At 54.3% G+C, this 25,077-nt stretch overlaps 4 protein-coding genes across 5 annotated transcripts in view; 2 read left to right on the forward strand and 2 right to left on the reverse strand.

The window, feature by feature from the left end:
• PHB2 (prohibitin 2) overlaps nucleotides 1–25,077 on the reverse strand; it is a 125,774-nt gene that overhangs the window by 29,428 nt on the left and 71,269 nt on the right. The window lies entirely within an intron of this gene.
• On the forward strand, nucleotides 17–13,194 carry USP5 (ubiquitin specific peptidase 5). Of its 2 annotated transcripts, none has more exons than XM_027074159.2 (20): nucleotides 17–226; nucleotides 2,990–3,115; nucleotides 3,379–3,445; nucleotides 3,640–3,773; nucleotides 3,929–4,074; nucleotides 4,315–4,499; nucleotides 4,969–5,063; nucleotides 5,727–5,920; nucleotides 6,646–6,717; nucleotides 6,989–7,076; nucleotides 7,206–7,331; nucleotides 7,835–7,988; nucleotides 8,314–8,488; nucleotides 9,126–9,214; nucleotides 9,839–10,030; nucleotides 10,560–10,703; nucleotides 10,781–10,926; nucleotides 11,147–11,300; nucleotides 11,592–11,676; nucleotides 12,544–13,194. In XM_027074159.2, exons 1-20 carry the CDS (start codon nucleotides 17–19, stop codon nucleotides 12,635–12,637), a joined length of 2,676 nt encoding a protein of 891 aa, XP_026929960.1. In that variant the 3' UTR covers nucleotides 12,638–13,194. The 2 variants fall into 2 exon arrangements, with proteins under 2 accessions (XP_026929960.1, XP_053081742.1); XM_053225767.1 differs by having other exon boundaries at nucleotides 9,839–9,961.
• Nucleotides 13,947–17,569, forward strand: TPI1 (triosephosphate isomerase 1). Its single transcript, XM_027074161.1, has 7 exons — nucleotides 13,947–14,187; nucleotides 15,395–15,518; nucleotides 15,634–15,718; nucleotides 15,793–15,925; nucleotides 16,229–16,314; nucleotides 16,783–16,870; nucleotides 16,961–17,569. The coding sequence occupies exons 1-7, from the start codon at nucleotides 13,962–13,964 to the stop codon at nucleotides 17,077–17,079; spliced, it is 861 nt and encodes a 286-aa protein (XP_026929962.1). The 5' UTR covers nucleotides 13,947–13,961; the 3' UTR covers nucleotides 17,080–17,569.
• On the reverse strand, nucleotides 17,678–20,138 carry SPSB2 (splA/ryanodine receptor domain and SOCS box containing 2). The gene is made up of 3 exons (XM_027074162.2): nucleotides 19,990–20,138; nucleotides 18,976–19,731; nucleotides 17,678–18,076 (listed from the first exon to the last, which is right to left on the reverse strand). Exons 2-3 carry the CDS (start codon nucleotides 19,637–19,639, stop codon nucleotides 17,949–17,951), a joined length of 792 nt encoding a protein of 263 aa, XP_026929963.1. The 5' UTR covers nucleotides 19,640–19,731; nucleotides 19,990–20,138; the 3' UTR covers nucleotides 17,678–17,948.

The following is a 25,077-nucleotide window of genomic DNA, read 5'->3' on the forward strand; positions in this document are numbered from 1 at the left end:
GTCCTCCTTTTAGCGCATGCACCTAACGAGTAGTGCTCATTGGACGGCCAGGCTAGGGGGTGGGGGACTGGGAACGGTGGGAGCCGCTGTGTGTGGAGGAGCTGCTGCCGGTGTCATGGCGGAGCTGAGTGAGGAGGCGCTGCTGTCAGTATTACCGACGATCCGGGTTCCTAAGGCTGGAGACCGGGTCCACAAAGACGAGTGCGCCTTCTCCTTCGACACACCGGTAAGCCCATTCCCCACGCCCGCAGCGAGCACGACTTCCTTCCATCGCCCTGGTCATTCTGCCGGGGCCTGCAAGGCTTGGGCTACCGCCTCCCTGCGATGCACCATGGGACTTGTAGTCTCCTACGCTCCTCCCTGCCGTTGCTTTTAATTAGCTGGCGCTGTCGTGTGACTACCGCTCCCGGAAGCCTCCGCGCCCGCCCCACCCGTTCCCCGTCTCGTGTAGCATTGTGGGGATCGTAGTCGCTCACTCCCCTCATTGCCGTTCCAAGGTAGAGGCGCATCCCGCTCGCTGGACTACATCCCCCAAGTGGACCCCTGCGGAAGCCTGGGAGTTGGCCTTGCCTGCCGCGCGCGGCTCTCCGGGTTTTGTAGTCTCGTGTGGGAGGGATGGGGCGACCCTGCACTGTTCTGGGCCGGGGTTTGGGTTGGAGGGTGGAGATTGCAGTTCCTGGGCGCCTAGTAGTCTGGAAGTGACCATGAAGAAGGGCGGTTCTGAGAAAGGCCAACTTAGACTCCACCCATGGTTAATGTGGACAGGGGGCGGGGAGGTGGGTCATTGGTGGTAGGGAGGAGAGGAAAGAAGGGAGGAAAGCTCTAGTCGTTTCTCCTTTGAGGTGAACTAAGGCCGCAGCCCCCCTTTTCCCGCCCATCACAGAGAGCACAGGGAACCCTTTTAAAAGTATTCCCAGGGAGATGGTGTCTTTCGTGGAGGATACTAAGACCCTTTTCCCATCCCGCTCCCACTCTTGACTAGTTAGACAAAGCCTCCACCCACACCATGCTTCACGTTTTGTAGGCTCCATCCGGAACCTCCCTTCCTGCAGTTCTGCCTTCCTGTGTCACCGTCAAGCAGAGACTAGCCTTTGGCCTGGCCAGAGCCTGAGCTGAGAAGGCAACAGCAGCCTGGTTGGGATCCGCCCCCCTTACCACCCCTCCCGTCAAGCGGTCGCTGGGCCCTGCCCAGGGTGTTCAGCCAGACCAGCTCGTGGCAGGGAAAACTGCAAGTCAGAGTGGAAAGGCTTCATTAATGCATCGCCAGTGCTGAGTATAGCAGCATGATCTAAGGCCCAGTTCAGGATCATCACTGTGATTTGTGGTTTGCTGGTTTGCTAGGCTTTGATCTGGGCCTCAGACAATGTGCTGCTTCTCTGGAGTCTGGCTTTGGCAGAGCCAAAAGAGGACTGACTGCTCAGAGCAGAGCTCCAGGGCTCCCAAGGCTGGGGGAAACCCAGCATTTTTATTTCCAGCAGAGGAGTTTGGTTACTGCAGAGCTCCTGCATGCCATCTAGTTCATCAAATGCATGGCTTGGTCCTGTCTTTCTCAGGAGAGACAGGTTTCTCTTAATTACCAACAGATGGTAGAAGTCAGTGGCTCCCTCTTCACACTCCTGTCTGCCTCTCCTTAGTAACTGCTTCGAATAATCCAAGTGGTGTTTTTGTAAGCTTATTATACTTTGCTTCTTTTATCCCAAGTCAAGAGATCTCCAATGTGGCCTTGTTGCTTTCCTGACCAACTTCCAGCATGTTTGATTATCTTCAAATTCAATTCATGGTAGAAAGCCTGTTTGACCCCTGTGATGAAAAATGCTCCATTTGCCCATGAACATTGTAATCCACACTGTTCTAGGGAGTGGTACAGAGCAATCTATGGGACCAAGAACTGCCTTAGACGGTGCCCTATTTTTCATATCGCAGCAGAGAATTTTTCAAGGCCACTGAGGCATTTATTTGAGGAAGAAGATGCCTGTCGTTGCTTGGATCTGAAGGAAGACTGTTGTTTTCTCCAGTTACCTCCTCTACCTTATCCATCACTATTCACAAAGACACTGGGAGACTTGCTCAGTGTTCAAGAAGCTCATCCTCCCTCCTTAGCTGTGATTTAGGGTGGACCCTTCTCTCCCTGTTTTCTCCCTGCGTTATATGTGTTTGAGTTGTCTCAGCAGGTATTGCTAGATTATTCTAGAGAGGGATTGGCTTTGAGGTTGGCAGTTGATGGACTTCAGTGCGGGATTTAGTTATTGGTCAGAGGGGAGGCAGCAGGGCAGCGGCTGGAGAATGCTGGTCTTCGTGTCCCTGCCGAACCAGGTCCAGGTATAACAGTGAGCCCCAGACAAGGCACTGTTAGCCTGGCTCCAGGCTTTAGCAGGAGAGGAGGGAGAGGACTCAGCATGGACCAGGATTTGACGACCTACTAGGATGTTGTAAAGGAGAAGTCTGGTCTTCCTGGCAGGCTCAGGAGCTGGGTGTATTGTTCAGGTGCTAGAATCTTTGCTCCTCCAGTCTGGAAAGTTTTCTGAATCCTGGAGATCAGGCAGGGTTTGTCGTGTGTGGGGAGTAGGTTCAGTGTCTGACATGCAGGTCTTTCCTCTCCCGGGAAAGGACCCTTTTTCCCTCTGAATGTAAGCACTGGCCCTGGAAGTCCATGGTATTTGATTCCCATTGGCCTTGTAAAGGGAGTTCTCTGCAATTGATTGGAAGGCTCCAAAGCCCAAAGAAGGAGCGAGAAGAAAGAGGAATGGTGACTGACAGGTGTTGCTTAGCTCCTGGTGTCCTTGTTGGTTGGTATCAAAGTCATAGGAGAATGGGGAGAATCTTAGCCATGTACCAGGTCCCAAAAGGCTAAATGACTTGCCAACAGCCACATGGTGGTAGAGAACAGAGCCTTTCTTGTGGAAACCAGTTTCTGACCCCAGGTCTTGGTTTCCCCACCTAGCCAGGCTTCATCCTCCCTGTGTCTCCTCCCCTACCTGTTGCACTGCAGGAGTCTGAGGGTGGCCTCTACATCTGCATGAACACATTCCTGGGCTTTGGGAAACAGTATGTGGAGAGACATTTCAACAAGACGGGCCAGCGCGTCTACCTGCACCTCCGGAGGACCCGGCGCCCGGTAGGCATGGAGCTGGGGCAAGGCCCGGGACTTTCAGGCACATCCCACTGGTCTTCATTTTGAATCTGTCTCTTCTGTTCTGACCTCCCAAAGGCTGCATTTCCCCCTCTCGCCTGTTTCTGTTGGTATCATTAAAACTCAGCACACATGTTTTATTTAGCTTCACTCCCTTCTGAGATTAACCCACCCTGTCCTGTCCATCTTCCCCATTTGTCCCTTCCCTGGCACTCACTGCTGATCCTGCCCTTCCTGCCTCGTTGCAGAAAGAGGAGGACACCACGACAGGCACTGGAGACCCCCCCCGAAAGAAGCCCACCCGGCTGGCTATTGGTGAGCACCATTTCAGCCCTGTTCTTCCCGAGCTGGTCTTTTCTGGCCTCAGAGGCACTCGAAAGGCCCCCAAAGAATGGGCCTGACCAGTGGCCCTAGAGCTCTGGAGGGGACAAAACGAGATGCCGTTTGGGAGGAGGGACATTTACCCATGGTGGCTGTCCTACCCTCCTCCTTCTTCCCTGCCTCACCAGGTGTTGAAGGCGGGTTTGACCTCAGCGAGGAGAAGTATGAATATGATGAGGATGTGAAGATTGTTATTTTGCCGGATTACCTGGAGATTGCCCGAGATGGGTTGGGGGGACTGCCTGACATTGTCAGAGACCGGGTACGAATGCCTTCCTGCCCTGCCGGGGACTCTGGGGCAGGCAGGTCCAGAGCAGTGACGTCTTGGGCAAGCACTGAGAAAGCTGGAGACTGAGGGGCTAGAGGGACTAGAGGGCGGGGGGTTGGGTCCCGTCTCTGACCCTCTGCTTCCCCCAGGTGACCAGTGCGGTGGAGGCCCTACTGTCAGCCGACTCGGCCTCCCGCAAGCAGGAGGTGCAGGCCTGGGATGGGGAAGTACGGCAGGTGTCTAAGCATGCCTTCAACCTCAAGCAGCTGGACAACCCTGCTCGAATCCCTCCCTGGTGAGGCCTGGCCCCTCCACCTTGGGGCACCACCCCCAGAGCAGGGGTAAAGAGGCCACTCTCCTGGGGGATCTGGTGGGAGAGAGCATCGGGAGCAGGCTAAGGCGGGGGGCGCTGAGGGAGATGAACTCAGCCAGGGGCCGTCCAGAGGAGAGGAGCAGAGAGAGCTCTCACAATGGAGAGGCCAATCCCATATACCCCCCGCCCCATAGTTCAGCATATTTTCTTCTCCCTGGTTAGCGGCTGGAAGTGTTCCAAGTGTGACATGAGAGAGAACCTGTGGCTCAACCTGACAGACGGCTCCATTCTCTGTGGCCGCCGCTACTTCGATGGCAGTGGGGGCAACAACCACGCCGTGGAACACTACAGAGAGACCAACTACCCGCTGGCTGTCAAGCTGGGCACCATCACACCTGACGGAGCCGGTACTCCCTCCCCTCCTCCAGCCGCCTCCACGCTAGAGTGGGCTTTAACCGTTACTCGGGGAGCACGGGAATACCTCCTCTTGATTAACAATGAGAATGTTGCAGATGAGACTAGAGCTTCAGCTAAACCCCCCAAATACGAGTCCCCCTCCTTAGAGGTTACCAAGATAATCTGTGTAGTGAGTATCCTTCCCAAACCATCTGACCCCAGCACCTTATCCTGGGGGTGGACCCCCAAGTAACGCCAGCCCTTGGCCTCTTTTCACCCCGTCTTCCCTGACCGCCAGTCTCAGAAGGGCTTGTGACCTCACCAATAGTCAGGGGAGCCAAGAGGGTTACCCTTACAGGCTCATCCTTCTGTCCCACCAGCGCTCCACCACCCCCCTCCCCCCAAACCCGGGGCAAGGAGTGGGACTGGTGGTCAGGCCAGAGCCACCGCTTCTGACGATACCCCTGCCTCCTGCCCTAGATGTGTACTCCTATGATGAGGATGACATGGTCCTGGACCCCAACCTGGCTGAGCACCTGTCCCACTTCGGCATCGACATGCTGAAGATGCAGAAGGTGAGACCCCTTGCAGCTTCAGACTCTTCTCGTCCCTGCCCGCCAGGCCCTGTCTTGCCTGAGGCTGAAGCAGCGCATTGGAGCGAGCTGCCACGGTTATCCCGGTCCCCGACACATGTGGGCTTCCTTTGAAAAGGTTTCTAGAATCCATTATTCGTTCATCGACCACTACTGAGTACTTGCTCTGTGCTAGTCACTGCGTGAATAAGACAGGTGTGGCCTTTCAGGGACTTACACTCTAGATGGAAATGCAGATATTAATCACATGCTCAGGCACATGAGTGAATGAACACAAACCGAAGGGCGCTGTGAAAGAGACAGAGAGGGTGCTGCAGTAGCTTATGGCAGGAAGACCTGGAGCGGAGACCTGAAGGGTGAGAAGGGGCAGCTTCGGAATGGAAAAAACACTTCAAGTGGAAGGACTTGCATTCATTTCTTCCTCTCCCCCAGGCAGAGGCCTGACCACTAAACCGCCTCCGGGATGATCGCTCAAGGCCTTCTGGAACTTGGACTGGAAATAGCTAGTGCGTCTCCCATGTTAGAGGCCATAATTGAACACATTCTGAGCTCCAGCAGGGTAGCGTCCCGGACCCTGTGAAGGATCAGTGTAAAAAATTCAGGGCTGAGTGTCTCGCCCTGTCTGAAGCATCCCTTCCCTTGCAGACGGACAAGACCATGACTGAGTTGGAGATAGATATGAACCAGCGGATTGGCGAATGGGAGCTGATCCAGGAGTCGAGTGTGCCACTGAAGCCCCTGTTTGGGCCTGGCTACACGGGCATCCGGAACCTGGGTAACAGCTGCTACCTCAACTCCGTGGTCCAGGTCCTCTTCAGCATCCCCGACTTCCAGAGGAAGTGAGTGGCGCCCTCTCCCCATGACTGGCCCCTTGGCCCTGTACCCATGACCCCGCAGCTCTCCTCCTGGACGCCAGCCTCTAGGCACACTCCTCCTTCAGCCACCTTCAGTACCTCTGTGTGCTAGCTCCGTCTTTGTTCCTGTTATACTGTGGCTGGCGCTGTCCCATTAGTTCTAGAGCCACCCCACTGTCACCCGGCCACACAAGCCCCACTGGGAGCAGAACACCGAATCCTGGGGCTCTCCCTGGCTTCCTGACTACTCAAGGGTGAGGTGGTGGTCTTTACTTGAGGCCAGTGACATCAGATGAGTACCTGACATGGACATGTAGCACTTGGGGGAGGGGAGGGCTTGGGTCACTAAGGTACCAAAACGGCAGATTCTGAGCATAAATGAGCCTGCTTTCTAATTGAGAAGGACTTGATGCACATGTGAAAACTTAGCAATGTGGTGACACGTTCTGTTCCAGGCAACTTTCTCCCTTCCTCTGGCTCACTCCTGGGGAGGAGGCCGGGGGGAAAAAATGCATCAGGGTACACTGCATGCTGGCTTAGTTGAGAAGGGGAGGAAGGGCAGGTTGCTGGAAAGAAATGGACTCCTGTGTTTTAACCACATGACTCCCTACTCTGAAGGTTGCTTGTTCCCCCGATCTAATGGATAATAGTCCCCTTTTCCTTGGAACCCATGCCAGAGCACCTCCAATTATCCTTCTCTTGGTTCTTAGGTATGTGGACAAGCTGGAGAAGATCTTCCAGAATGCCCCGACGGACCCTACCCAGGACTTCAGCACCCAGGTGTATGTAGCCAAGTCCTGTGTACAGCCTCGCAGCCTGTATGCCTTCGTTCTCCTCCATGACCACCTGGAGTGGGCAGCAGTTCAGGACGTTTGCCTCTGGCCATGCTGTCTGCCCTGAGTTGGGTTCCTGGGGAATCTCAGGTTTTTCACATTCTAGAGAGTTGTCTGAGGTCTATATGCCGGGGTTGAGTTGGGGAGGAAAAGGCAAGATAGATGTCAGACGATCAACAGTTGACTGAAGCTTAAGTGGTTCTCTTGGATGTCAATGCAGGGCCAAACTGGGCCATGGCCTTCTCTCGGGAGAATATTCCAAGCCAGCACCGGAGTCAGGCGATGGGGAGCAGGTGCCAGAACAAAAGGTGAGTCTGGGACTCTATCCCTTTCAGGCTCTGGAATTATGGGGAAACTGAGGTCTGGGAGATGTCTAAAGAAGGCCCCTTGGTGGCCTACTTGAGCCCCAGCTGAATCGCTGCCCTGGCTGTGCCTAGGAAGTTCAAGATGGCATTGCCCCTCGGATGTTCAAGGCCCTCATTGGCAAGGGTCACCCCGAGTTCTCCACCAACCGGCAGCAGGATGCCCAGGAGTTCTTTCTTCACCTCATCAACATGGTGGAGGTAAGGGCCGGGAAGATGGCAAGGCAGGGCACTCCACGCTCCCTCCATCTGCCCGTGGTTCTCTCCCTTCTGCCTCCTGCTCATTCTTTCCTGTCAGCCCCCACCAGCCCCACCCCTGGAACCCGGCGGCGGGCATGCACTGGGCCTTCCCTGTGAGTAGCGGTTGCCCCTGGGGAGGACAGTAATGCCAAGCAGTGATCCTTACACTGGATGGGCTTGCAGCCTAATGAAGGATGCACCCAAGAAACTGATAGGGAGATGCCTATTGCTTATAAAGAAAAATGCCAGCATGTTCCACCGCAATCTCCCAGTGCCATGAAGACGCCAGAGTCGGAGAGGGGGAGCTAATTAGGGAAGGGTTCTACTCTTGAGTCCCGAGAGCATCCTAGTGGTAGACTCCCTTCTGCTCCTCTCTCTCTCTCCCTGAGCCCCTAGTGACCCTTTCAGGCCCCCATCTCGTTCCCTGGCCGCCCAGACCTCCCCACCCTGCCTCTTTCCCATAGAGGAATTGCCGGAGCTCTGAAAATCCTAACGAAGTGTTCCGCTTCTTGGTGGAGGAAAAGATCAAGTGCCTGGCCACAGAGAAGGTGAAGTACACCCAGCGAGTGGACTACATCATGCAGCTGCCTGTGCCCATGGACGCGGCCCTTAACAAAGGCAGGTTGCCCTCAGTGAGGCCTGGGTGCAGTGGGGCTCCAGGGTGTAGGAGTGCTTGGGCCCCTTAATGGGAGTGGAGCCCACAGTATGCCCTGCTCCCCCAGCTGGAGGGCCGAAGCTGGGGCATCTCGGGGAGGTAGGATCACCTTTGCTTGTCAGAGCTGTGTTGGGGAAGAGAGGCAAGATCGTTTGTGGATGTGTGTCAGGTGGATTTGGGGAGAGTGGAGGAGCCCAAGTAGTCACGGACAGAGAGCCAGTCTGGCAGGGCTAAGGAGGGAAAGAGGCAGTGCCGTCTGAAGGGTTCACCTGTCAATTCTGTCCCCAGAGGAGCTTCTGGAGTATGAGGAAAAGAAGCGGCAAGCCGAAGAGGAGAAGCTGCCACTACCAGAACTGGTTCGGGCCCAGGTGCCCTTCAGCTCCTGCCTGGAGGCCTATGGGGCCCCCGAGCAGGTGGACGACTTTTGGAGCACCGCCCTGCAGGCCAAATCGGTAGCCGTCAAGTAAGTCTTGTTGGTCTGCGCCCAAGGTTTCGGGCCAATGTCAGGGTAATCCCCAAAGACTCTGTCTGCCTCTCTCCCATCCTTCTGTCCCTTTGTGGTTGGATTCTCAGGGCTAGCATCAGTTGGGGCTGGTAATCTGGCCCCCGAGGGAATCAAGAGGCGCTGGCAGGAGTAGACTCGGACGATGGACCGTATTACCTTGTCCTGCCCCTGCCGGAGATTCCCTCTTCTCTTGTGGTATGGGGTCACAATTTAGTGCACCCTTTGTCCACTCAGTCAGGGCGAAAGCACGTAGTGTCCGTTGTGGACAGAATTTGGGTTTCTAGCAAATGGACTTAGTTTGGGCCTAATTGTGTCATGAGCATAATCTTGGGATCTGAAGGAGTGCTTTGGTTCCAAGGGATTTCAGCCATTCCCACCCCCACCCCACCCCCACCCCCTACCCTTTGACAGGCCCCTGGCTTCTGCTGCTCCTTGTCTGCAGATGCTCTGATGCCTGCCAAGGGCAAGATAAGAATGTGGAGTATCTTCTGGGGATCAGGGCTTCTACCGGGGAGAGGCTGAACCTCAGGGTGGGGGTTTCAGGAGAGGAGGACTTTGGGATTCTTTGGGTACTAGGACATTCTCTCTTCCCCAGGACCACACGATTTGCCTCTTTCCCTGACTACCTGGTCATCCAGATCAAGAAGTTCACCTTCGGTTTGGACTGGGTGCCCAAGAAACTGGGTATGGTGGCTGGGACGAATGAGGGAGGTGAAGCAGAAAATGCTAGAAAAGGAAGGGACCTTAACGTGTATAAACGAGTGTTTCTCCAACTTTCCTCTGAAGGAGGAAAACATTACCCTAAATGTTTCAAGATAAGGCACGTTTGAAAAGCGTAGACTAAAACTGTGAAAGCACTTGATTGGCATAGCAGTGATTTCCAACTCAAAGCGATTTTCGTAGTTTTACGTTTACACTTGGGAAGATGTTGTCATTTAGATAATCTTGAAACAGTTCTCATGAGTCCTACAGCCCCTGCCAACTTGGAGAGCTGCTAATTGAACTTCATTTCCTTAGATCAGTTGAGCCTGCAGAGGTAGGAAGTCTTCCTGTTGTACATGTGGGAAGCCCCCATCCTTGTCCATAGCTTATGTGTGGTAGATCTAGGACTAGAATCCAGGTCTCCGGATTCCCAGGCCCACCATTGTATTATACCAGGACCCCTAAGACTTGTGCTGCTCTGAGCAGCAACTTATTACAGAGCAGGGCCAAGGTATGCGGCAGGGCTTTGAGATTCCCAAAGTGCTTTTTCAGGGAGGGTCCCAGGGAGCTGCTGAAGTGACCCTTTTCCTGCCATGCCAATTACAGATGTGTCCATTGAGATGCCCGAGGAACTAGACATCTCCCAGTTGAGGGGTATAGGGCTGCAGCCTGGAGAGGAGGAGCTGCCTGACATTGCCCCACCCCTGGTCACTCCGGATGAGCCCAAAGGTAGCCTTGGTTTCTATGGCAACGAAGACGAAGACTCCTTCTGCTCCCCTCACTTCTCCTCTCCGACATGTTAGTGACTCTTCTTCCTGCCTGTCTCTCTCCTTTGCCGATGTGGGTCTTCTCTGCCTGCCTCCCCTTGACCCTGTCCTTCGTATTTTCTCCTGTCCTCCCTTTCCAATTTCCCCTGCCCTCTTTTGATGGATGTGAGGACCGAGTAGAGCGCTCCCAGCCACATTGTTTGTGTGGACGGCAGCAGCACTGGCTAACTGCCTCTCTACTTCGTTACCTCATTGCTTGGGGATGGGGCGAGGCATCATACTCCAGAAACAGGGCCCATTCTGTGAGAAACGGCAAGATCTCCATGGGAGATCTTTAGCCTTAGTTGTGTATCTTCAGTACTGCTGGACCCGCGTTATGTCATGCTGTCATTTAGGTTCTGGAGTAAGGTGCCACCCCATGGAAGAAAAATGCATGGAACGGGGGGTGGGGGGGGGGTGGTGGTTGGGAGAGGGCCGGGGGACTGCACTGTGGGAGGGAGGAGGAGCAGATCGTGGCCCAAGGAGTCGGGTCACCGTGGCCTTGCTTCTGCCCCCAACAGCACCCATGTTGGACGAGTCCGTCATTATCCAGCTGGTGGAGATGGGCTTCCCTATGGACGCCTGCCGCAAAGCCGTCTACTACACAGGCAACAGTGGGGCTGAGGCCGCCATGAACTGGGTCATGTCACACATGGACGATCCAGGTAGGCGGGGGTGGGTAGCAGGGCGGAACAGGGCCACCGTCCTCCCCCACACACTTCAACCCCTTCAACCCCCGCAGATTTCGCAAACCCCCTCATCCTGCCTGGCTCCAGCGGACCTGGCTCCACCAGTGCGGCAGCTGACCCCCCGCCGGAAGACTGCGTGAGCACCATCGTCTCCATGGGCTTCTCCCGGGACCAGGCCCTGAAAGCTCTTCGGGCCACGGTATGGGCTGTCTCCCGGCTGAGGACTGGGGGGCCTGTGGGGAAGAAGGGGGTGTGGGTGAGGTTCCATCTTTTGTCAACAAGACCGAGGGCAACCGGTGTGGTACGGCCAGGGCTGAGGCACCACCCTTTGGTGGCCGTGGTGAAGGAGCTGAGCCGTTCACTGGTGCTTTTCTTACCCTGAACTTGTTGGAAAGAGCAATGCTTCCCTCCTCTCCAAGAACAATAGTTTAGAAAGGGCTGTGGACTGGATCTTCAGTCACATTGATGACCTGGATGCGGAAGCCGCCATGGACATCTCGGAGGGCCGCTCGGCTGCTGACTCCATCTCCGAGTCTGTACCAGTGGGACCTAAAGTCCGGGATGGCCCTGGAAGTGAGTGTCCTTGGGAAACAGGCCAGTGGAATCTAGCCAGTCAGCTACCAGATCCTCATTCCAAGGCAGCTCTGCCTCCGGTGGGGGCGGGGGGCGGGGGGGGAGGGCAGAAGCTTCTTTCTGCTGACATGGCTTCTGAAGGGGGGATTCTGGGAGTCGGAGACAGACTTGTGACTCAGTACATGCCCCACCTTCCCTGAAACTTGCGTCCTGAGTTTGAGCTGTTGGATGTACCTTTGGATGTCGCTCGAGGATTCCTCTCAGTGTCTTCTCTGCACCCCCCTTCTCTAGAGTATCAGCTCTTTGCCTTCATCAGCCACATGGGCACCTCTACCATGTGTGGTCACTATGTCTGCCACATCAAGAAGGAAGGCAGGTGAGGGGCTGGCCGTGTACCTTCCAAACTGGGGAGCGGTGGTGAGAATGAGTGGGAGCATCCTTGGAGCCCTTAGGATATTTGCAGGAGAAGACAAAGGCCTGCTGGGTGGGGGGCACAGATACACCACACATTTTTAGAATGTTTGACAGCAGGGATCGGCAAACTACGGCCCAAGTGCTGCATCTGGCCACCTGCTTTTGTAAATAAAGGGTTTATTTTTATTTTTAAGTTTTATTTTTGAGAGAGAGAGAGAGAGAGTGTGTGTGCATGAGCAGGGGGGAGGGGCAGAGAGAGAGGGAGAGAGAGAATCCCAAGCAGGCTCTGTGCTGTCAGTGCAGAGCTGGACACGGGACTCCAACTCATGAACTGTGAGATCATGACCCGAGCCGAAATCAAGAGTCAGACGCTTAACTGACTGAACCACCCAGGAGCCCCAGAAATAAAGTTTTAATGAACATAACCGCACTTAACTCACATATGTATCATTTGTGGCTGTTTTCATGCTGCAACAGGAGAGTTGAGTCATTGTGTCAGAGACCGGATGACCTCCAAAACCTAAACTATTTACTGTGCAGCCCTTTACAGAAAAAGTTTGCGGACCTGACGGGGGCCTGGCAGGACTGGGTGGGGGTGGCTGTAGAGATACTGGAGGATTTGAAGGCTCGGAGTAGGGAATGAGAACCAGATGCCCCCTTCAGGCAGGTAGCAGCTAGACTGTAGGTTGTGGGGGCCCAGGCTGAGAATGTTGGGAACCTGTGCTCCAGAATCAGCAGCACCAAGACCAGGGGCTATGTCAGAGACTAAGCTGATGCAGAGTGGATGCCCTGTCTGTTCATCCTTCTCCCCCCTCCCCTGCTTCCCCAGATGGGTGATCTACAATGACCAGAAAGTGTGTGCCTCTGAGAAGCCGCCCAAGGACCTGGGCTACATCTACTTCTACCAGAGAGTGGCCAGCTAAGAGCCTGCCCTGACCCCTTACCACTGAGGACAGGGGACAGACCATCTGGCATGCGGGACAGGGGCTGAGGAATGGACGTCAGCCCCACCCCTGCTCTGTTCCCTTTTTTCTTTTTGTCCTCAGCAGCAGGGAAGAAGCTAGAGGCCATAGGAGAATGGCCAGGCAAAGCGGGGGACACTCCAGAGACTTTGGGGATAGGGCAGGAAGGGGATGGGAGGGGCTGGCCACCTGTCAGTGAGGAGACTTTGTTGCTTTCCCCCACCCCTTGAACCCACAGTGCTCTGCTTCTCTGTGTAATCCTGCCGGCCCCTGGTGTGGAGGGGGGCTTGTTTGTGTGTGCGCGTGGGTGTAGCTTTGTGCAGCCTCTTCCACAGGAGGGGGCGTCTGTGCCTCCCCTCCTCCTTTGTGTTTGCTCCCTGTGTGGTCAGGCAAGGAGGGCTGGGAGGGAAATGGGGATCCCCCTCGTCCTCCCGCCTGTCTTTCCCCCACCCTGTCTCTTCCCTGCCCTTCTCTGGAAAATGCCAAAATACACGATGTGAATAAAAGTACAACGGCTACGTTGTGTCCTGTTTGATACCTTAAGGGAGATTAGCAGGTGAGTGGGTCTGCCAGGTTCCCCCCCACCCCCACCCCACGCATACTCTTCTGCCCCTTGCCGCCTCCGTTGGCAGTTCTCAACTTTTCACTAGTTCTAGAGCTCTTGGGAAATTGGGTGTGAGACGAGGTGAAGTGAGCACTGGGGCAAAAGAAGACAGCGGAGGGGTGGGGGCTGTCAGAGCAAAGATGAGGGGTGAAGAGCCCTGCTTTCCTTCCGGCAGTCTCCCTGGGAGGGGGCCCAAGTGGGTATTTCCCAAGTGTCCCAGATCCGCTAGGCCCTGCGGTGTGTTGGGTTGGCCAGCTGGAGCAGGGAGTGGGACACCCGGAGGAGGAGGGGTGGGGGGGTTCTGAACTGCTTCCCTCTTAGCGGCCCAGTTTTTTAGCCAATGTGGGCGGTCCTTCCCCCTCTGACAGGGGAAGGGAGGGCTTTTTCTCAGAGTTGGAGAGGTGTCCCTCACAGCTCCCTCCGTCCAGCGAGCAATGTGATCTCAGGCCACCTCTGGCCCTCTGGGAGACTATAGTCGTGAAGCGGGGGCTCTTCTGAGTGCAGGTTCTCGCCTTCTCCCAAAAGTCACGCAATGGATGCTGAAGCCACTGAGCCCCCGGACGCCCCTGGAACGTTGCTACAATAACTGGGGCAACGTCAGAACATTGCAACACCGGCGGCGGGAGGGAGGTGGTGGCGGCGGCGGCGGGAAGGATTTCCAGACTGGGGGCCGGGCTAACCATGGCCGAGGGCGGGGAGAAGGCGGAGTTCTGCCTCACGGCCTTCTATATAAGCGGGCAGTGGCAGCGGCTGCGCGGTGATACTGACCTTCAGTGTGTCAGTTTCAGCGCCATGGCGCCCTCCAGGAAGTTCTTCGTCGGGGGGAACTGGAAGATGAATGGGCGGAAGAAAAACCTGGGGGAACTCATCACCACTCTGAACGCGGCCAAGGTGCCGGCCGACACCGGTAAGCCCTCGCCGGGTCGGGGTCGGGGTCGGGATCGGGGCCGGGGCCGGGGCCGTGGCCGGGGTGTGGGGAAGGTCGGGCGTGGCAGCGCTCTCTCCCGAGCTCGGTTAGCCGGGTGTCCGCGTGGACCTGGATGCAGGGGTGAGGATAAGGGCTACTGGGGGTTCCGGACTTCGACCCTGCAGCCGCAGTACCGGGGGTGTGTCGGAGGAAAAAAGGTGGGGCCACATTTAATGGTGCCCTCCGACCGCGGGGCGGGAAAGGATTTCTTGGGTCACCGGAAGGAAGATGGCCCCGGGGCGCGGGCTTGGGCTGCACCCAACAGGAGCCGGGGATAGGAGCGGAGCCCCTGCGGACGATCGCAGGAGGCTGGTGACAGCCATAGAGTGTGGGGGAGGAGGCTGAGCCTGCGTGCAGGGTTCCAGCTACCTGCCCCCTCGACCGTCTGCTCCGTGCGCCGCCGCACGTAGCCCACGACTCCTCCCCGCTCCTCACTGGGCGGGCCGAGTCCCCCAGACTAGCGGCTGCGGCCTGCTGAACTACACGCTCTATCCTTTGCCCTCGGCAGCCAGGATGACTGCTGCCTTCCGACGAAGGGGCTGAGCAGGTGCCAAACAAGATGGGCCATTTGGGAATGAGGAGCTATCCTACAGTTTTCTCCAGGCCGGAAACGGGAAAGCACAAGGCCTCTCTATGAGCTAGTCATCTCACTGCCACCCACGGGCAGAGTCTTTACCCTCCCACTCACCTGAATCACAGAACCACGGGCCTCATCAAAACGGGCCCTGGTTTATTCCCCAAAGACCCCAGTGCAAACCCAGGAGTTGGCTGCTTCTGCTTTTGCTAAAAATCCTTGCCTGGGGGTGGTAAGGATGGGCTATTTTAGAAGGGAGGCGTGGTTGGCTCCAAGAGAATGCTGAGTCTAGGAGGTGCCCAGGCCCAGAATAGCCTGGGGAAATCAGAACCACAGCTGTTAAAGAGCAGAGGGCAGGGCAAGGGCCATGGCCTCCCAGGGACACCTGGAAGCCTCAAGGAGTTGGGTACAGGCCCAGCTTGGGCTGGCAAGTGGACAAAGGTTATCCTGCCGGGATGAAAAGGAGTGGAAAGCAGAACTAAGAAATCAGGTGAGGGGACTCCAAAACCCAAGATGGAAGTCTGGAGAATGGCTTCCTTATGACTTCATCCCCTTGTGCTGTCTTCTCTCCAGAAGTGGTTTGTGCACCCCCCACCGCCTACATCGACTTTGCCAGGCAGAAGCTAGATCCCAAGATTGCTGTGGCTGCGCAGAACTGCTACAAAGTGACTAATGGAGCCTTTACTGGGGAGATCAGGTGAGATGCAGGCAGGAGAGGGGTGTGTGGGGGCTCTGCCCTCACTTTCCTCATTGAGGGGAAAGCCAAAGGGTGGGCTCTCTGCTGAAGCATGGCTTTCTGTCTCTTCCTTTAGCCCTGGCATGATCAAAGACTGTGGAGCCACGTGGGTAGTCCTGGGGCACTCGGAGAGAAGGCATGTCTTTGGGGAGTCTGACGAGGTTAGTAATCAGGAGAGGAGGTACGAGATTCCTTATTCCAAGAGGGGCGTCTCACCAAATCTGTTACTCAACAGCTGATTGGACAGAAAGTGGCCCACGCCCTGGCGGAGGGACTTGGAGTAATCGCTTGCATCGGGGAGAAGCTAGATGAGAGGGAAGCTGGCATCACTGAGAAGGTCGTTTTCGAGCAAACCAAGGTCATCGCAGGTAACTCAGTAGAAAGGGACCTTTGAGCCTGGACAGGGCTATGGAGGCACAGAAGGTGGGGTGAGATGCCCTGCAGCCTAATTTGATCCCCATCCCATGCTGATACAGGAAAGGAAGGAGGAAGGTTAGAACCCTTGCATCATCCATACCACTTCTGTTCCTGCCTGGATGGTATAGATGCCACTTGGAGTTCCTCCAACAGCCACCAGGGGGCATTAGGCCACCATCATTCATCATTCCCTGGGCTGTGGGCTGGATAGCTCCTTCCCGTTCACCCTTCCATCTGTGATCTCTGTCCCACAGATAATGTCAAGGACTGGAGCAAGGTTGTCCTGGCCTATGAGCCTGTGTGGGCCATTGGTACTGGCAAGACTGCAACACCCCAACAGGTAACCAAGCCCAGGAACTCTGCCCTTATCTTACCCTGCCTCAGTAGGACTAGACTGCCACAGAGATCACCTGAGCCAACCCCTCATTTTAAAGACAGGAGCCCCCAGCGTATCTACCTGGCCCAGTCGGTAGTGCGTCTGATTCTCTGATCTCGGGGTCATGAGTTCAAGTCCCACATTGGGTATAGAGATTACTTTAAAAAATAAAATCTCCCCCAAATAATAATGATAATAATGAAGCCCCCCCCCTCCCCCCCCCCCCCCCCCCGCCAAGCCTAGAGAAGGAGAGTGATTTGTCCAAGAACATCTATTCCAGGGCCTGGGTGGAATTGGAGCTGTGGTATTCTGACCCAGATCTCAGGGTTCTTGTCCCGAAACCACATTGCCTCTCTTCAGTGGGGCCCAGGGTCTTTTAGCCTTTGAGTGAAAGGCAGAAAGAGGCTTACTTAGTCTGGCGTCTTGTTTTAGGCCCAGGAAGTACATGAAAAGCTCCGGGGATGGCTTAAGTCCAATGTCTCTGACGCAGTGGCTCAGAGCACCCGTATCATCTATGGAGGTAAGTGGGTTTGGCTCCAGCCTGAGATGGGGGTGGACTCAGCCCTCCTATCCCATCCCTGACAATTCCCTCTCTCTTCTCCGTTCCCAGGTTCTGTGACTGGGGCAACCTGCAAGGAACTGGCAAGCCAGCCTGATGTGGATGGCTTCCTCGTGGGCGGGGCTTCCCTCAAGCCTGAGTTTGTGGATATCATCAATGCCAAACAATAAGCCCATCCGTCTCCCCTCCTCTAAGCTAAGCCAGGGACTAGGTAGCTCAGAAGCCCAGTGACTGTGCTCCTATCCCCCACACACATCCCCACCCCGCACATGCTTCTGATGGTGTCACCTGCCCCCCTCGTGGCCAAACTATACCTCTTCCTTACTGTTTACACCTTACCCTGTAATGGTTGGGACCAGGCCAATCCCTTCTCCACTGACTATAGTGGTTGGAACTAAACAGGTCACCAAGGTGGCTCCTCCTTGGCTGAGAGGTGGAAGGGGTGGAATTTGCTCATGGGTCCCCGCTCGGTCCCCAGTGAGGGCAGGAGAGAGAAGCCATCCTCCTCTCCCATCTCCCGCCATGAGGCCAAGGGCTGAGAGAAAGTCCTGTTCTCCCCTCAGAGGCCAGGGGTGCTGTTCTCTCCCATGGTGCCAACGCCTGTGTGTGTTGTATATGTGAGCAGTCCCACGTGTGGGGGAAATAAACACCTGGCACTAAGCCTTGTGGTGTGTCCTTCTTCACTGTCCTTGCCCACATCCCCTCTTTTTCCTTTCTGAGGCAGCCGTAGGACACTTGTGCACAAAACAAAAAAAAAACACAAACAGGTTTCTACGACAGCACATCTCTTACTGTTTTTACTTGAAAAAATGTCCTGCACACCAGGCCCAGGCCGCCATAGCCTCCCCTTCTGCCCCTTGGGAAGGCTCTAGGGCCGTAGGGCTCCCCACAGCTAGGGTTGGGGGAGGGGCCCAGCCTCACCTCCCCCCACCCCACCTCCTGGCTTTAAGTAGCTGGTCTAGACCAGCGGTGCCTCCTCCCCACTCCCCAGGGGAGGGATGGTTTTAAGGCCCCAGCACAATCTGTGGTATCTCAGGGGTCACTGGTAGAGCAGGTAGCGCTTCATGGCAGGGGGCAAGGGCAGAGCAGATACCTGGCCAAGCCGGGTATCCCCCAGGGCGTGGCGCACACACAGGCGGCTCAGGTGCAGAAGGGAGTGTGGCTCCGCTGGGAGAGAGAAGGAGGGGAAGGTAAGTAGGGGTGCAGCCACTGGCCCGACCTCCTCAAACTACGGGGTCCTGCCCAAGTTCTCTTCTGCTTTCCTGCCCTGAGTCTTGGTTGAGAGGGAGATCTAAGGCCCCCCGGGGCTGAGAGGCTCTGCAGACTTCACACATCCCGGGCAGCTGGGGGTGAAGCTCTAGCTAAGGCCCTCCAAGCAACAGGCCAGGCAAGTTCTGACAGTGGTGGAGCTGGTCTAGGTTTTGATTCCGTAAAGCCTTGGAGCTGGGGCTGATGAGCCCTCCCTCCTCCACTCTACAACAGCTGGCCATGGGTGACCGGAGGAGCAGTACTCTGCAACTTGCAGAGAACAGTTCAACCAGCCCCAAGCTCTGGCCCCAACCCCTTCTAGAGGAGGCCCCTCCCCTGAAGTCCCCTCCCAGGGCCCTGCCTCTTCTGGTGTTCTCCTTCCAGGTGCCCAGGGCCCCAAAGGCCCCTTACTGGGGTTTGAGGAGGGAAGTAGCACAGACAGATCAGAACCCAGGGAATCTGGTACACACCCTGGGCGTCTGGCACTGCCAGTTCTCTTCCTACACCTCACCCAGCACCCATTTAACCCTGTGCACCTCTTGCTCCGGGAGCTGATATCTGCGGTGAATCCCTAATCCCTGGAGCGCCTCCCTCTGTTCTGAGGACTCACCACTTACTAGCAAGCTGCTTTCCCAAGCCTCACTTTCACCTCTATTGCTGCTGGGACAATTAGGTAACATGCGTGAAGACCCTTAGCCATTCCCCACACTGGAGGCAGGTCAGGCTATTCCCTCTGCTCTTGTAAAGTGATGAGCTTCCATCCCAAACCACAGCCACCAGTAACAGAACACTCTCCCCACACCTGCCCCAGGCCTCACCTCTCCTTCCGCCCAGGTAGCTGATGCGGACCTGGCACTGGCCCCAGACAGCGCTTACTGCCGGATAGAGGGTCCTGCCCTTCAGTCCTCGGAAGGCTGGCCCCAGGTAGGTGCCCCCAATAGCGTAGCCCAGAGTTCCCTCCTCCATGTCCAGTACCACCAGCAGCCTCTCCGGCACCTCCAGCTGCTCACCCTGAGGTCTGGCTGGATACTGGGGGGCCCCGAACCCCTTGCTCTGATGGTACAGCTTCCCCCGCCCGATGTCCCAGCCCCACGACTCGCTGTTGCTGCCCAGCAGCGCCGCATAGTGGTCAACCTGCAGCGGGGCGAGGGCTGTGGCCACGCCCACCACGGCGTGGGTACCCCTCTGCTCCCGGGGCCAGCTGATCTCCCAGGCGTGCAGGCCCCTCGAGTAGCCCTTCTTACCCCGGGCCCCATCAGTGCTCTGGGCCACGGGCCGCCGCTCGAAGCATAACCCCCCTTCCTTGACCTCGATGTTCTCCGAGCAGTCCTTGGGGTTCCAGCCGTGGCGCTGTTGGGCTCCCAGATCAGGAGGGGGAGCAGACAGCAGCTCCTCCAAGCCCTCGGGACAGGAGAGGTCAGGGTACAAGGTCTGTGGGGTGGGGGTGCTGCTGCCGCCCCCTGCCAGGGCCGTCTGGCCCATGGAGGTGAGGAGCTTGGAGGACTCCCCGAATCTTGCTGGGGCGCCTCTCTTCTGAAAGTTGATCCTCCGGCTCAGGATTGACCTGGAGAGGACTTGGGAGAGAAGAGGGTGTAAAGGGCGGGATCCTGGCGGGGATCCCTCACCCAGGCGTCTCATCTTTTCATGCATGTTTGCCCACCACCGCTCCACTCCCTCTTCGCCCCCCACCCCCGCCCCAAAGCTCTTAGGCCCATCACCCTGCCCTCGCCCATCTGTCCCGGTCTCCCGAGACTCTCGCGGGTTCACCCCCTTTGGATCTCTCCAGGGGTCGTCCCTTCTGCCCACCCCGTGCCCCGTCACCGCCCCCGCACCTCGCTTGGCTTTCCAGGCCGGGAGTCACAGGCCGTCAGGAGGAACCCCGCGGAAGATAGCCGAACGGCGCAGGGCGCAGACTGCCGGCCGCTTCCGCCTCCAGCACCTCCCTCGGCCTCGCCCCGCCCCCAGACCCCGCCCCCACGGGGCCCTCCGGGGCGGTTAACCCTCTCGTCGCCGCCTCAGGTCGCGCCCCGCCCGGTGGCCACCCCGCTGCGGGGCTCCTCGCGGGAGGTTTACACTCCACTCGGGTCGCTGCTGCGGAGGGCACGCCCCGCCCCGAGGACCCGCCCCCCCAGGACCCATCCCCGGACGGTTACCCTCTGGCGCCCGCCTCGAGGTCCCGCCCCGCATGGAGACCCTCCTGGGTGGTTAACCCTCTTTGGCAGCCACGGAGTCTGCACCAGACTGTCGAGGCTCAGAATGAACTCTGACGGGATCACCGCTTTGGGATCCCAGGAAGTGCGTTCGCCATCGTCAAGACCTTTGAGCCGCTTGAGCCGCTCAACTCCTGAGCCCCTAGAGATGAGGGGCATGGGGTCAAGAAGGGGCTTTCGTTGTGCTGGCATCTATTTCTATGTCCTTTTGATTCTGGGTCACTGTTTCTGGACCGGTCACTTTCTGCCCCACTTGTAAGGGAGTCTGTTTTATGCCTGAGGCTTTGAACTATGTTTTCAGAGGTAGGTGTCCTAGGTCTAGTCTTCATCTTGGATGTCAATCCATTCCTGAGCTGTTGGTCTCAAATGGTGGAATATAGTGGTTAAGACTGGTTGTGAGTGAAGCTATGTCACTCATTAGCTCTATGACCTTGCGGAGGTTGCCAAACTTCTCTAAACCTGTTTTTTCTTATGTAAAATGGGAATAATGATAGTAGTCACCTCATAGGGTCGTTGTGGAGTTGAAAGAGTCCAGGTAAAGCACTTAGCACAGAGCCTGGTGCGTATTCATGCAGTCACTAAGCATAATTCTTATTGTTAACACTTACTGAGTGTCCACTCTATAGAAAGGCAATGTAATATAGTGATGACAGATGCCAAATGTGGAGCCAGGCTAACTGGGGGTGAATACCTGAAACCCAGTATGAACATGACCTTGGGCAAATTACTTAACCTCCCCAGTGCCTGTTTCTTCCTCTGTAAGTTGGAGATACTGTTGGTATCTACTGCAAAGGGCATTGTGAGGATTCAGTGAGGTTATATATATGTAAACTCAGAGGAGCTTCTGGTTCAAATTTAATCATTTGTGCTAAGCACTGAAGATGCAGCAGTGAATCCCAAGGAGGTTACAGGGACATTTATAAAACACTTTATCATGTAGTAGATGAAATTATGGAGATACAAAGAAAGTATTATGGGACTCAAAAGGATGGAACTCCTAACCAAGGATCAAGCAGTTAGGCAAGTGTCCTGGAGGAAGTTAACACTGGGCTGAATCTTAAAGAATGACTAGGAATTGGCTTGAGAGATGGTTCTGCAGGATGGGGGCTAGGTTTGGGGTGCTGCATGGAGAAGACATTCTCCAGACAGAGGGGTCAGCATGAAAAAAGCCAGAAGCAGTAGATGGGAAGACTTTGGTGTCCCTGCAACTAGAAAGGAAGCAGGAGAGACAAGCCTAGAAAAGTCAGTGATGGATGACAGTGACCTTGTAGATCAAGCTAAAGAATGCAAACGTTCTCTTGTTGGACAGGCCAGTAATGGGGAGACACATAGGAGGGAAGCAGGAGAGGAACATGGTCAGATACTCGTTTTAGAAAAGCCCTCCTGGGAGTGCCTGGCTCGCTCAGTCAGTAGACCATGAGACACTTAATCTCAGGCTCGGGTCAAGCTCCACATGGGGTGTAGAGATTATTTAAAAAAAAAAAAAATCATTAGAAAAACCACCCTGGCATAGCAAATGTAGAGGAGGCGTCAAGGGAAATACGATGAGAAGCAAAGAGACTGGTTACAGCAGCCCAGGTGACAAGTGGCAAGAGCCTGAAATAAGGCAGTAGAAATAAGGAAGAAAAGAATTCAAGAAACACTGATGAAACTGCAAGATTTGGTGGCTGATAAATGCTGAGGCGAGAGAAAGGGAGGTTTCTAGCCTGGAAGACTGTTGGAAAGTGGTACCGCTAATGCAGAAAGAAAAGCAATTGGAACGGGGCAGGGGGGTGGGGGGAAGATGAATGCGCTTTAGGACATGTTTTTGAGGTGCCCGACCTGAGCCACAGCCAGATAGAACCATTCAGAACACATGTGAAAACTGCAGGTCTGAAGGGTAGTAAGAGGCCTAGGCTGGAGATATAAATTTGGGAGGTGATGCAGCCTTCAGCCAGAGGCTGAACTGTGGAGAATCAGTGAGGGGACCCAGAGACAGTGTGTAGAGAGAGAAGAGGGTTAAGGAGGACACAGTGAGCAGAAAATGCAAGCTTGATCACTCACAAGAATTTTTTGGTCATTAGCAACTTTGGTGAGAGAGCACATGTGGGAGGTGGGAGTCTAGGTTGAAGAGGCTGACTTGGCATTTTCTGTAGGTCAGGTGCTGTTGTGCTACAAGCTTCACACTTTGGGGGGATAGAGAGTTGGGAGAGATAGGGTGACAATCATGTCTCGTAGTCAAAATTACCCTTGAAAATCCCTTACCTACCCCATCTATTAGATACAGCGTATGTTTTGTGTAAAACACAGTATGTGGCAGTATTCTACAATGATGTATGAATAAAATTGTATAATTTTAATTGAAGACAAAGAAGAAAACATATTAAAAGGAAAGATGTGATCCTGAATACCTGTCATCCACCTAACCTAGATAATCTTGCCAGTGTGATGACAAAAATAATGACATCATGACCATGGATAGTGGCCTATGATAAATGTTAGTGCAGGAGCTGTGTGATAACTGCGTGGTTGAAGGCTTAGGGGACAAAGAGCAAGCCTCGGTCATGATGAGTCTAGTTCAGGTTCAGAAGTGCACCTGCTCAGCTGCTCGTTGTTTAATACATGGTATTCACCAGTTGTCACCCCAGAATCTTGAACTGCTCAAACATTTGGGGTGTGTGTGTGTGTGTGTGTGTGTGTGTGTGTTTTAACGAGAGAGCACAAGTGGGGGAGAGGGACAGAAGGAGAGAGAAAAATCTCAAGCAGGCTCCACACTCAGCACCAAGCCCGAGGTTGGGCTCAACCCACAGCCCTGGGATCATGACCTGAGCCAAAATCAAGACTGGGTCGCTCAACCAACTGAGCCACCCAGGCCCCCCTCAAATGTATTGATAATAGCTCAAATATTACATAATGCTACATTTTATCTTTTTACTTTTTATTGAAATGTAGCATATGTAATCTTTAAAAAATTTTTTAACGTTTATTCATTTTTTTAAATATGAAATTTATTGTCAAATTGGTTTCCATACAACACCCAGTGCTCATCCCAAAAGGTGCCCTCCTCAATACCCATCACCCACCCTCCCCTCCCTCCCACCCCCCATCAACCCTCAGTTTGTTCTCAGTTTTTAAGAGTCTCTTATTCTTTGGCTCTCTCCCTCCCTAACCTCTTTTTTTTTCCTTCCCCTCCCCCATGGACTTCTGTTAAGTTTCTCAGGATCCACATAAGAGTGAAAACATATGGTATCTGTCTTTCTCTGTATGACTTATTTCACTTAGCACAACACTCTCCAGTTCCATCCACGTTGCTACAAAAGGCCATATTTCATTCTTTCTCATCACCATGTAGTATTCCATTGTGTATATAAACCACAATTTCTTTATCCATTCGTCAGTTGATGGACATTTAGGCTCTTTCCATAATTTGGCTATTGTTGAGAGTGCTGCTATAAACATTGGGGTACAAGTGCCCCTATGCATCAGCACTCCTGTGTCCCTTGGGTAAAGTTTATTCATTTTTCAGAGACAGAGAGAGATGAGTGCAAGCAGGGGTGGGGCAGAGAGAGAGGGAGACACAGAATCTGAAGCAGGTGCCAGGCTCTGAGCTGTCAGCACAGAGCCTGATGCAGGGGCTCGAACTCACGAACCATGAGATCATGACCTGAGCTTAACTGACTGAGCCATCCAGACGCCCCAGATATGTAATCTTAAATTCAATGAATTGTTATGTATGCTGAATGACCGTCATCAAAAGGATCAAGAACATTTCTAGCATCCCAGAAGGCTCCTTCTTGCCTTTTCCTTGACACTGCACCTGTAAAGGTAACTCTTATTTGACCTCTATCAGTATAGATTTGTTTTGCCTGTTCAATTTCATATGTCTATTCTTTTGTGTCTGACTTATTTTTCTCAGCATGATGACTGAGCCATCTACCTTGTTGCATGAAATGGTAACTCATTATTTTCATTGTTATACATTAATCCATCCTATGGACATACCACAATTTATTCCACCTTTGATGGCCATTTGTTTCCAGTTGTTAGCTATTATAAAGCTACTATGTACAGTATTGTATAAGTTTTTAGTGGACCTAGGCACTCACTTTTGTTGGGTGCATACTTACATGCAGAATCGCTGAGTTATAAGGAATATAATGTTAACCACATGTGATTTTCCAGTTTCCCTCCATAGAGATTTTATTCAGAAATTAAATCAGGTATTTCAGCATTTTTGCAGCAACTTCAATCTACTTATGATTTGATCTGGTCATCCCTTCCTGTTCATCATATTTTTGTCTTCTGGGATGATTGTATCAGTTCCTCAAGCTTTTTCTTAGCGTTTCTCAGTGGCTCTCAAGAAGTTCTTCACCGATGACTGTGTGGCTCAGTTGGTTAAGCATCTGACTCCTGATTTCAGCTCAGATCATGATCTCTTGTCTCAGTTTGTGAGTGCAAGCCCCGTGTCTGGTTCTAGCGTGGAGCCTCCTTGGGGTTCTCTCCCTCTCTCTCTGCCCCTCCCCTGTGCTCTCTGTTTGTCTCTCTCTCAAAATAAACTTCAAAAAAAATTTTTAATAAAAAAAGTTCTTAAATTTCTTTTAAAAATTTTTTCTTAATGTTTATTCATTTTTTGAGAGAAAGAGAGACAGAGTGCAAGTGGGGGAGCAGCAGAGAGAGAGGGAGACACAGAATCCAAAGCAGAGTCCAGGCTCTGAGCTGTCAGCACAGAGC

Source organism: Acinonyx jubatus, chromosome B4 (genome assembly GCF_027475565.1).
Source record: "Acinonyx jubatus isolate Ajub_Pintada_27869175 chromosome B4, VMU_Ajub_asm_v1.0, whole genome shotgun sequence".
Taxonomy (NCBI): domain Eukaryota; kingdom Metazoa; phylum Chordata; class Mammalia; order Carnivora; family Felidae; genus Acinonyx; species Acinonyx jubatus.